Source organism: Canis lupus, chromosome 16 (genome assembly GCF_048164855.1).
Source record: "Canis lupus baileyi chromosome 16, mCanLup2.hap1, whole genome shotgun sequence".
NCBI lineage: Eukaryota > Metazoa > Chordata > Mammalia > Carnivora > Canidae > Canis > Canis lupus.
Window position 1 is genome coordinate 27,350,596 of NC_132853.1, and position 12,613 is coordinate 27,363,208.

At 39.0% G+C, this 12,613-nt stretch overlaps 1 protein-coding gene across 4 annotated transcripts in view; it reads right to left on the reverse strand.

The window, feature by feature from the left end:
* GDPD1 (glycerophosphodiester phosphodiesterase domain containing 1) overlaps positions 1–11,982 on the reverse strand; it is a 53,782-nt gene extending 41,800 nt beyond the window's left edge. For 2 of the 4 annotated variants that reach the window (XR_012008729.1, XM_072779749.1), the window contains exon 1: positions 11,728–11,979. Coding sequence is in view for 2 of the 4 variants with exons in the window: in XM_072779749.1 (XP_072635850.1) it covers positions 11,728–11,869 (142 nt within the window). In the remaining 2 variants the exon portion in view is untranslated. Of the gene's footprint in view, positions 1–11,530; positions 11,633–11,727 lie in introns of those variants that run through there. The other 2 variants (XM_072779748.1, XM_072779750.1) reach the window with 2 other exon arrangements.
* Between the last annotated feature and the right edge of the window lie 631 nt (positions 11,983–12,613).

The window sequence follows — 12,613 nt, forward strand, 5'->3', positions numbered from 1 at the left end:
AAACCTCCCTACAGGGCACCTGGGTCCTGATCTCGGGGTCCTGGGATTGAGTCCCATATCAGGCTCTCCATGGGGAGCCTGCTTCTCCCTCTGCCTATGTCTCTGCCTCTCTGTGTCTCTCATGAATAAATAAATAAATCTTAAAAAAAAAAAAAGCCCCAAACACCTCCTTACAAAAGTAATTATTCAAAAAAAAAAAAGTAATTATTCATTACAAAGTAAAGAGTAGCTTCAGGGATGCCTGGGTGGCTCAGCGGTTGAGCATCTGCCTTTGGCTCAGGGCGTGATCCTGGAATCCGGGATCAAGGAGGAGGCTGCTTCTCCCTCTGACTGTGTCTCTGACTCTCTGTGTCTCTCATGAATAAATAAATCTTAAAAAAAAAAAAAAGTAGCTTCAAAATAAAAAAGCCTGGCAGATACTACCTTCCACCTTCACCAAGAGACCAAAGTCAATAAATATCATAGCTCCTTCAAGCTGACTTTTGTGTCTTTCCATTTTCTTTGCTTTTTTGACATAATAAAGCAGTCAGTAGTTTAACTTAATAAGTCAAATAAATAGCAGTTATCTCCAGGTGGCTGAAATACAAATTATTTCTAATACGCATTCTTCTATATCTTACAAACCCTCTACAATAAATATGCACTATTTTTAAGATAGAGAGGAGAATCAAAATCAAAACATGGCATATGCCTGCAACGTTCTCTTCACCACAGCCTCCCAATATTTTTTAATCTTAACACCAGAATGAATTCAATTCTCATCTCCTCCATGAAATACTTTCTTATCACTTTAGATTACAATTCTTTTCACAGTCAATGCTTTAAACTTTAGTTCCCAACTATTTTATTTAAAGATTTTATTTATTTGTTTGACAGAGTACAAGGAGGGGGAATGGCAGGCAGAGGGATGGGGAAAAGCAGGCTCCCGTTGAGCAAGGAAACTGATGCAGGGCTTGATCTCAAGACCTTGGGATCATGACCCAAGAGGAAGGCAGACACTTAACTGACTGAGCTACCCAGGTGCCCCAGTTCCCAGCCATTTTGGTCTCAGGATTCTTTTTCTGAGTACTCAAAGAGCTTTTGATGTGGGTTAAAGATTTATTTATTTATTTATTTATTTATTTATTTATTTATTTATTTGAGAGAGCACATGTGCATGAGCAGGGGGAGGAGCAGAGGGAGAAAGACAAGTGGACTCCACGATGAGCATGGAGCAGAAAGTGGGGCACACCCTGAGATTATGACCTGAGCTGAAATCAAGATGCTTAACTGACTGAGTCACCCAGGATCCCCTTGATTATGTGGGTTATATCATTAATAATTACATATTGAATATTGGGGAACCTGGGTGGCTCAGTGGTTCAGCATCTGTCTTTGGCTCAGATCATGATCCTGGGGTCCTGGGATTGAGTCCCTCATTGGGCTCCCCACAGGGAGCCTACTTCTCCCTCTGCCTATGTCTGTCTCTCTATGTCTCTCATGAATAAATAAAATCTTTTAAAAAATTCAATATTTAAAAAAAATTTTTTTTTAATTTTAAGTAATCTCTAGGCCCAACATGGAACTCAAATTCATAACCCTGAGAACAAGAGTTGTATGTTCCAGGGATCCCTGGGTGGCGCAGCGGTTTGGCGCCTGCCTTTGGCCCAGGGCGCGATCCTGGAGATCCGGGATCGAATCCCACGTCAGGCTCCCGGTGCATGGAGCCTGCTTCTCCCTCTGCCTGTGTCTCTGCCTCTCTCTCTCTCACTGTGTGCCTATCATGAATAAATAAAAATTAAAAAAAAAAAAAGAGTTGTATGTTCCACTGACTGAGCCAGCCAGGGACCCCCAATATTAAAAATGTTTGTTTGTTTACATATTTATTTATTTATAAAAGATTTTATATTTTATTCATGAGAGACAGAAACAGAGAGAGGCAGAGACATAGGCAGAGGGAGAAGCAGGTTCCCCTGCAAGGATCCCATGTGGGACTTGATCCCGGATTCTGGGATCAGGACCTGAGCCAAAGGCAGATACTCAACCACTGAGCCATCCAGGCATCCCCAAAATTTTTAATTTATTTATTTGAAATAGCAGTAATAAACCCATTACATGTTAACATAACTTTTTTTTGTTAACATATCATTTTATGAAAATAATTAACTATCTTCCCAAACTATTTAATAAAAAGTGGCATTATTTTACATTTTGCAAGTCACTTTACTGCTTTATAGAAGGTAGCTAGATTCTTATATCTGCTTCATACATGTATATCAACCCTCAGATAGGTAGTTGGAAAAGAAAGATTCTTTTTTGATACTGCACCAAATTTTAACAAGTAGTAGTTTCTTAAAAGTTAGTTTCGCTGTAGAATCTGAATCATACGAATGACTTTTTCATACTCTATTACATGAAAATCATCTTGAATGTAGTTTGTTTGTTTAAGCAGGCTCCATGCCCAACAGGACTTGAACTCACAACCCTGAAATCAAGAGTCCAGTTCTCAACCGACTGAGCCACCAAGGCACCCCTAAGTCCATCTTAAACTTTGAATGGATCTTTCAGTCATACATGGTTTTATACCACGCATTGTTCTTTTAGAAAATACTAATTCACTGAATCATGTGGATCTTCTAAATGTTGACACATTTCATTATAAAATATTTTTTATTTAATTTTTTAAAAAATATTTTATTTATTTATTCATGAAAGGCACAAAGAGAGAGGCAGAGACACAGGCAAAGGGAGAAGCAGGCTCCCTCCTCACAGGAAGCCTGATGCGGGATTTGATCCCAGGACCCTGGGACCACACCCTGAGCCAAAGGCGGACATTCAACCACTGAGCCACTCAGGTGTCCCTCATTATACAATATTTTTTAAAGTCATATATGGGAATGTCTGGGTGGCTCAGTGGTTGAACGTCTGTCTTTGGCTCAGGGCGTGATCCTGGAGTCCCGGGATTGAGTCCCACATCGGGCTTCCTGCATGGAGCCTGCTTCTCCCTCTGCCTGTGTCTCTGCCTCTCTCTCTCTGTATCTCTCATGAATAAATAAATAAAATCTTTACAAACAACAACAACAACAAAATAAAGTCACATTTGTTAATACCTTACCTCATCAGGAAAATCTTTAGAAAGCTATCAAGCTCACAGTGGAGGATATAAGTTTTCCAAATTTCTAATTTTTGCTTGAAAATTCAAATGTAACCATTGGTACTGCCTTAATAGAAGGCAGCTACCTTATTTTTCTTCTAATGACAGACATAATTTTCAAGAATATATCTGTTGAATAGTCTAGTTTTTTTTTTTTTTTTAAGTAAAAATGGCGTTCAGTGAGAAAAAAAAATAAAGGCTAATTCAGCTCACCATTCAAATGATTGCACAAGTGCTTTTCCTCAAGACAACCACCATTGTACTCTGATATGCAACAAAAATATTTTGTATGCACTTCCAATTTTGTCACACAAAATATTAAAAGGTATGTGTACTCAGGGTGCCTGGCTGGCTCAGTTTGTAGAGTATGTAACTCTTGATCTCAGGACCATGAGTTCAAGCCCCATGATGGGAATAAAGCTTATTTAAAATAAAAATTTTAAAAAGACATCTACTTAAAAAAAAAGTTATGTGTACTCAAGGGTTGAAATTAAATAATTTTTATTAATACATCAAATATATTCTTAAGTGAAACTGCCTTTTAAAAAAAAACTGTGAGTGCATGATGGTCAATGTTTGTATCCAGGTGATGGGTTCATGGAGTCTTAATACTTTTGCATATATTTGAATTGAAATGATCTTTTGGCTTGGGGAAATTGAGTTAGGCAAAAATAGGACAGAGATTCAGTACTCTGAAATAAACTCCCATAGTTAATACAATTTTCACTAATATTTACATTCCAAGTGTGCATATCTATTTTTTATGTCTGCTTTCCATATTGATTTTAATTATTATTCATTTAAACCTAACAGCTTGGGGCACCTGAGTGGCGCAGTCAGTTAAGCATCTGACTTGGTTTTTGCTCAAGTCATGATCTCAGGGTCCTGGGATCAAGCACCACATCAAGCTCCATGCTCAGCATGGAGTCTGCTTGACATTCTCTACTTCTCCCTTTGCCCCTCCCATTTGTGCTATCTCTCTCTCTCTCAAATAAATAAATAAATATATAAATAATCTTTAAGCCTAACAACTTAAGCATGAAAACATTATTACTTAAGATCTTTGATTTTATAAGTTTATGAAATTAATAGTATTAAATAAAACAATGAAAAGATAATTGAAATATTAAAAAATTAATAGAAGCTATACACTGTACTTAGTAATTTACATATCATTTTATTAAAACTCCCATAACCAGGGGCACCTGGGTGGCTCAGTGGTTGAGCATCTGCCTTTCACTCAGCTTGTGATCCTGGGGTCCTGAGATTGAGTCCCACATCAGGCTCCTCATGGGGAGCCTGCTTCTCCCTCCGCCTATGTCTCTGCCTCTTTCTCTGTGTCTCTCATGAACAAGAAAGAAAGAAAGAAAGAAAGAAAGAAAGAAAGAAAGAAAGAAAGAAAGAAAGAAAGAAAGAAAGAAGAAAGAAAGACTCACAATCAGAAAAAAAAAATGGGTACAGCCACATAGCTAACAAGGGGAACTATGATTCACGAATAAGCTATATGATTTCAGATCCCATCTTTTCCATCACTATGTAGCAGCTTTTATGCTGTCACTCATGGAATGCCTTTATTTCAGTTTTATATCTATACATATTGGTCCCTATTCCCATATTCTTCTATTTGTTTCTAAAGCTTGAAGATAAAGTCCATAATGATAATATAAATTACTTGTTAGATACATATGGTGAAAGCCTGGAGAGTAACTAAGGGACTAATTAAAAAGTATGCCATTCCTCTCCAAGGAATTATTTATTGGTATGTAGCTCTTGTCTCACGAAATTATTTGAATACCTTTTCTTTTTTTGTTTTTAAGATTACTTATTTATTTATTCATGAGAGACACAGAGAGGCAGAGACATAGGCCAAAGGAGGAGCAGGCTCCCCAAGGGGACTCAATTCCAGGACCCCAGGATCATGACCTATTGAATTCCTTTTTTTTCCAGTTATCATATCACTTATAGAAGCACACTTGCCACCAATTTTTCTTTTCCTTCAATAATCAGTTTAAAGAATGCCTGGCTTTGCAAATCACCATCTGATATATATAAACAAATGTTTAAATTTTAATTAGTTATTAAATTATGAAATGGGGAAGAGAATGAATGTCACAGATTTTACATGGTGCCCTAATATGTTTATAATTCTTCTGCTTACATCATACTGCCTCCCTCTACCAGTTCACATTTTTCACTTCATTGAGAAAATCTTCTCTGAAAAGTCCCAATTCACTTTATTCATAGCTTCACTATATACTTCCCGAGTTTTCTTTTTTTTTTTTTATGATAGTCACACAGAGAGAGAGAGAGAGAGAGAGAGGCAGAGACACAGGCAGAGGGAGAAGCAGGCTCCATGCAATGAGCCCAACATGGGACTCAATCCCAGGACTCCAGGATCACGCCCTGAGCCAAAAGCAGACGCTCACCATTGAGCCTCTTATATATAGTGCTTCATAATTACTTTGTGATCAGTTAATTCTTTCTTTTTTTAAGATTTATTTATTTATTTTAGAGAGAGAGCGGGGGGGGTGGCAAAGGGAGAGTTTCAAGCAGACACTGTGCTGAGCACAGAGCCTGACAGGGTGCTCAATCACACGACTCTGAGATCACAACCTGAGCTGAAACCAAGAACCAGATACTTAACCAACTGTGTCACCCAGGTACCCCGTGATCAGTTAATTTCTGATAGGACAGATAAAGTAAAGGAAACATTCTCTTCTGTATCTTTAATTAGATTTAGATGCTGTGAAGTAAAGAAATAACTGTTCAGTTTTCTTTTTACCTCTAAATGTTTTATAAACCAATAAACATTGTAGAGTTGTTTTAGTTATTTCCAACCACTATTATTAACATCTTTGTATACATTATATGTGTGTGTGATGTTTGCAAAAGCAATGACAAATATAACCATGTGCATCAGACACACATAAAAAACAACAAAAAGCCCTCCAAAATGAAATATTTTCTGATATTGGAAAAGATAGCTTAGTATAAATGAAACATATCCTAATGTTTGAGACATGATCCTATCTCAACTCAAAATGAAATTATTCAATAAGTCAAGCAAAAAAGTTAAGTTCCTTCTTCATTTTTTTCCTTTCCTTTCTTTCTTTTGTGTGAGAGTGGGAGCATGAAAGCGGGGGTTGGGGGGCACAGTGGGAGAGGGAGAGAGAATCTTAAGCAGGCTCCAAGCCAGCATGAGGCCCTACATGGGGCTTGATCTCATGACCCTGAGATAATGACCCGAGCTGAAATCAAGAGAGTCAGGCATTTAACCAACTGAGACACTCAAGTGCATCCCTTCTTCATTTCTAAATTCATTTGTTCGTTCAATATTTATAGCATGCCTTGGAAATAGTATATATGATTTACCTAAGAGAATAAAGAGCTTGTAAGGAGTAAAGATGGTGTATACTAAGAGCATTTCTCTTTTTTTAGTTTTTTAAATTATTTATTTATTTATTTATTTTTTTAAAGATTTTACTTATTTATTCATGAGAGACACAGAGAGAGGCAGAGACACAGGCAGAGGGAGAAGCAGGCTCCATGCAGGGAACCTGACTTGGGACTCGATCCCGAGTCTCCAGGATCACATCCTGGGCTGAAGGCAGCGCTAAACCGCTGAGCCACCCAGGCTGCTCTAAGAGCATTTCTCAATATGGGTTCCCTGGAACACTGCAGACTTGTTTCTGTATGTCAAGGGGAAAAAAACCAAAAAACTGGTGAAATCTGTATTTATAGGTATAAATAAACTAAACACATCAATAGTACAGAAGAATATGCAAACTGTATACTGATACTCAAACTTTATATTGATACACAGGCAGCATTTACCAACTACCACATGTATGCTCTCTTCAGTGATAAGTGGTTTTTGTTATGTATCCTGTAATTATTTCAATAATTTCTCTATAAAAATTGTCATTTCAGTATTTTCTATAATGATATTTTTATATTTAATTTTTCTAAATTTATATACAATTTAAGACATATATATTTCAGCCATTCCTGAAAATAAGTACATTTTAGTTTGCTTTCTTGAGCAGGAAATGATATTAACTTATCATTAAATAAATGATAAACAACTTCATTGCTAATAAGGTATCAGTAGGAGTGAGCCAGTTGAGGAAATGAATGAGGAAAAGTCCTTGTTGAAAGGGCACTTGGCTGGCTCAGCTGGAAGAGCATGCGACTCTTGATCTCAGGGTTGTGAGTTTGAGCCTCATGTTGGGTGCAGGGATTACTAAAAAATAAAAGGAAAAAAAAAAAAGTCCTCATTGAAAAGTGAGTAAGAGTTCCCTGAAAATAGAAATGAGGGAACAAGAAGAGAAAGAATTGATACCCTACATGGGATGTGTTTCAGGATGCAACTACAGAATACCACTTCCAGTGATACTTTTGAGACTCAAATTGATTTTTCAATTTCTTCCTTGGAAGTCCAATTAAAGTTTGGAACCCAGAAGCAGCCAGCGTCCAATAGTAAACTTACCCTCAAACGTATCACTGGCCAAATCATTCTGTGGCAGGATGCCCAGATTGTGACAATACTCTTTCTCAAGATCAAGGGTAAAAGATTAAGAGGGAAGGTGATTTTTTTTTTTTAATTCTTTGGCCACTGAACCCTTAATACATAGACTTAAAAAAAAAAAAAAGCCTGTTGCCGGACACCTGGCAGATGCCTGGTGGCTCACTGGTTGAGCCTCTGCCTTTGGCTCAGGGCGTGATCCCTGGATCGAGTCCCATATCGGGCTCCCTGCATGGAGCCTGCTTCTCCCTCTGCCTATATCTCTGCCTCTCTCTCTGTGTCTCTCATGAATAACTAAATAAAATCTTAAAAAAAAAAAAAGTCTGTTGCTTAATTCAACTGGCTTATAGAGATAGATAGAGGAATCTTAGACTAAGTTATTTCCCTATCTCCCTGCAATCATACCTCTAACCAGCTCAATTGGAATCTGAAAAAAAAAAGTATATACAGTATGATTACAAGTATCAGAAAATATGTATTTAAAGGATATACTTCAAAATGTTAATAGGGATTATATATGGATATACTTTCATAGAGAAATTAAGAAAATAGGCTTTGAGAGTATTGCTTGCTCTCCAGTTGATCCAAAAGGTGTATCTTTGATCTTATTGGTGTTTCATCAGTACACTGTAGTTATATAAGGTGTTCTTTGGTCAAATAAATTTAGGAGACACATAGGAGGGATCTAGCATGCAGTAGATAATTAGAAGACAATAATTTATTATTTTAAGGGCACCTGGGTGGCCCAGGTTAAGCATCTGCCTTTGGCTCAGGTCACGATCCCAGGGTCCTGGGATCAAGCCCCACATCGGACTCCATGCTCAATGGGGAACTTGCTTCTCCCTTTCCTATTCCCCTTGCTTGTGTGCTCCCTCTCTCTGTGTCAAATAAATAAAATCTAAAATAGTAGTAATAATAATTTATTATTTTAATTATATTAGGATCTGCACTAGAAGCTAGAGACAGAAGCATTAATAAAAGCTGAAACCTGCCCTTGAGGAACTCACAGTCTAGTGAGGGAGGCAGATGTATTAACATAGCCCATTACAATATAATGTAATACAATGTATATGCTCTAAAGAGGCAAGAACAAAATAAACCTACAGAATTTAATTTTTGAAACATTAGGATGCCTGGGTGGCTCAGAGGTTGAGCATCTGCCTTCAGCTCAGGGTGTGATCCTGGAGTTCTGGAATCAAGTTCCACATCGGGCTCTCTGCATGGAGCCTGCTTCTACCTCTGCCTATGTCTCTGCCTTCTCTCTGTGCCTCTCATGAATAAATAAATAGATAAAATCTTTAAAAATTAATAATAATAATTTTTTAAACATTAATTTCCTCTTTCAAGGATAATCTCAGTAAAAGGCAATATGTTCATTAAAATTTTGAAAACATAAGTATAGGTTGATCTTATTCTTTCTCATTCAATTCAAAGTTCTAATACATAATACATATATGGATCCCTATATCCATGCTTATATTTCAAAAACAATTTTACAGTCTTCAAAGTCCATTTTATATACCTAATCCTCTCAACCCAAAGAGAAACAAGGCAAAGAGTCCCCATTTACAAATAAGGAAACTAAGTCTTCTTCCCAAGGCTAACTAGTGGTCTAGAATCTGACCCGGGTGATAATACAGACACAATATAGTACACATTAAGGGTTTCGAGTTATAGCGATTCTGGTATATACTTTATAAGATATATTGATCAATGTTTCAGTCTTGGAACGGTCATAGATCTGAATTTACATGAAATAGCAGGTATTTGAAGTTTGGGCAATAGAGAATCAGCCCAAATGTTAGTAATAAGCACAGAGAGACTAGTGATTGTTGTTGGCAGTGTCCAAGACAAAAATAAAAAGTAGCAAGGAAGTGACTCCTTCCTCAACTATTATTTTCCAGAAACTTGGTATCTTGAGTTACAAAGTATTTTTTTTAGTAAATAGCTCCTCTATCACTCTGGATTCAATTGTATTATTTGGAGCACATACTCAACAAAAGCATATTAAGCACTAACAACATAGGGACTTACTACAGTGCATTAGGACCATCATATAAGTAAATAGATTCAAATCTGCAGATATTTAACAAGATTATCATGACAGTTTCAGTTATATATCTTTGAATATACAAATACTGATCCCATATTTGCAAATAATGAATGGAAATTTTTATGTAAGGGGTGAAACTGAAACAACTGAAAAGGACTTTATATCTAGGGAAAAATATTTTTAAAGTATTTCCAATAGTAAATAAGAATTGTAGATCTAGCTTATCCTGGTTTTAATACTGACTAAATTGATCTAGCACATATTTTTCTAACCTCTATGGAGTTCTGTTTTTTCACCTGTAGTGCATAGCAAAAATTCAAAAAATTAACATGCATTTTTTCTAAAATAAAATTTAGATTATCTACAATGACAGTTTAGATAGCTTTTTAGAGAATCTAGTTTTGTTTTGGTTTGGGTTTTTAGTAAGAACATTTTTCTTTTCTTTTTTTTTGTTTAATCATTAAACACAGAGCACCTGGCTGCTCAGTCAGAAGAATGTGCAACTCTTGATTTCAGGGTTGTGAGTTCAGACCCCACTGGGTGTAGAAGTTACTTACATAAACAACAACAACAACAACAAGTAAGTCTTTAAAAAAATAAAGTAGGTAAACACAACTGTAGTATGTATACTGCCTATCTCCAGAATAACAGGACTACTACCATCGAAAATTGCTTCTACAGCAACAATTTAAACACTAAAAGTTGGATTGGGGTTTTAATAGTTGAAGGCATATTAGCAGTCATGTCATCCTACGCTTTAACTATGTATCTAATTAAACCAAATAAGCAATAACAGGGCATTTAGCTGGTGACCCCTTGATGCTTTTCATGAGTAGAGGGACTAGCATAACTATTGAAGTCACTCTTCAGAACTATGCTTAACATAAAATTGTACAGGTTATACAGAAGAATGCCAAAGTATTTCTGTCATATTTAAAACTGTATTCCTGGCCAATTCTTGTTAGAAAATACAGTACTAAATCCATTTCAAGGATTGGCCTGTAAATTCCAAGCAGTTTTAACCTAATTTAACATTCACCTCTAAAGAACAGTTAAAATTGATCGACTAAATCAGATTTCACAACATTTTACACATCATACTTGAAATAAAGACTCATTATTTTGCGATATGAAGAGGCAAAGATTTGGTCTGCTGTTTGGGAAATTACAGGATGGACTATCTAGGCTCCTTTTAGTAAGATACTTTCCCAAGAAACACCTTCTTTGTTTTCTTTAAACAATATAGTCCTGTCATAAACTACATCATCTTTTTGTCTTTAGGAAACCCAGGTGTCATTGCTCAGGTGCTGGGTGGGGCTAAAAAAAAAAAAAAACCAAAGCAGGTGTAAGGTTTGCTCCCTTGGGAACGAGAACGCTCTAATTTCTGTCCCAGTCCCACCTAAGCTCTAATTGTGACCTTGGGAAGTGTCCCCAAGTCAGGGACTAGGTTTCCATCTCCTCTTAATCATCAGTGCTCAGAAGGGGAGGCTGGGGGTGGGGCGCCAGCCCCCAGGGACTGCAGACAACCAGGCTGCATCACGCTCCAGGTTCACGCAGTTCCTCAACCCTCGAAGCTCGTCGCCCCAGATCTTCCTACAAGCTCAGCCACCGGCTCCACTCCGGACAGTCGGTTCCGGTTCCCCGGCGGGGTACCCTGGCTCTGCTCGGCGCTCCCCCCCCACCCCCCTTGCAATCATCCTTCCATCTGCCGAGAAACGCTCCATCTACCCTTAATTCTCACACCCTCCTTCAGAGAACCTCTGACACCGCTGCACTTGAGAGATTCCCCCCACCATGGCTCGGTCTCAAGATCCCTTACCTCCTCCCTTCAAGAGACCTCCCCTTCACATCGCCTTCACCTCCAGGGAGCCCTCTTTCGCACACCCCATTCTTCCTCAAACTCTCAAGCATTTCCACCCGCCAGCCTTTTGCGGAGCTCTAAAGGGCGCTCAGCTCTAGTTGGAGGGGGAAGCCTCCCCCACCTCCGCCAACGAGATCTGGGGACCCCCCTCTCACCTCCGCGGTGAGAGATGTGTTTACTGAGGAATCGCTGCTTCTTTCTCGGGTGCAACAAGGTTGGGTATTTGAGCAACAAGAATGAAGTCACCAAGTACCCTCCCAGGGTGGAGAGAAGGTAAAAAGCCGCGGTGGACGACATCTCAGCCACCGTGTGGGAAGTCTCCCACCTCCGGGCCCTCTGAACTCCGCTGCGGCGGTCGCAACGGCTGCGGCGGCTGCGGCGGCGGCGGCGGCAGCTGCAGCTGCTCGAGGTCTGCTCGCCCCCAGCCGGTGCCAGCGGTGCAGCGCACTTGTAGGCGCCAGCCCTCCACGCAGGCGCAGCAGACCCCAGGCGTCTGAGCAACAAAGGAGCTGCGGTACGCAGGCGCGCTCTGGCTGCTGGGTAGGAACCTGCAGAGGTCCGGTAGTGAGCATTTGTCATCTAGCTCTGGGGTAGAACCCGCAGCTTCTCTGAAAATCTCCAAACAGGCGAAAGCTTGGAAACCTGCCAGTGTTTTCGCCATCACTCAGGCAGAAAAGGCTGCTCCAAGATAGCCTTCAGGGAAGGCCTGACAATTAGAAAATCCTCATCAAAAAAGGAGATTCCAGGGTCCCTGAGTGGCTCAGTGGTTGATGGTCTGCCTTTGGCTCAGGTCGGGATCCCAGGGCCCCTAGGATCCAGTCCGCATGAGGCTCCCTGCAGGGAGCCTGCCTCTCCCTCTGCCTTGGTCTCTGCCTCTCTTTCATGAATAAATAAAATCTTAAAAAAAAAGATTCCAGGGCACATCTTAGCCCTGACTCTAGCAAGTTGCAAAGAACTGTTACTAATGGAGTAGTTAAAGCTTGCTAAAACAAATAGTAAACTCATCCATTTGATGAAAATGGAGTTTTCCCTATCGTTACA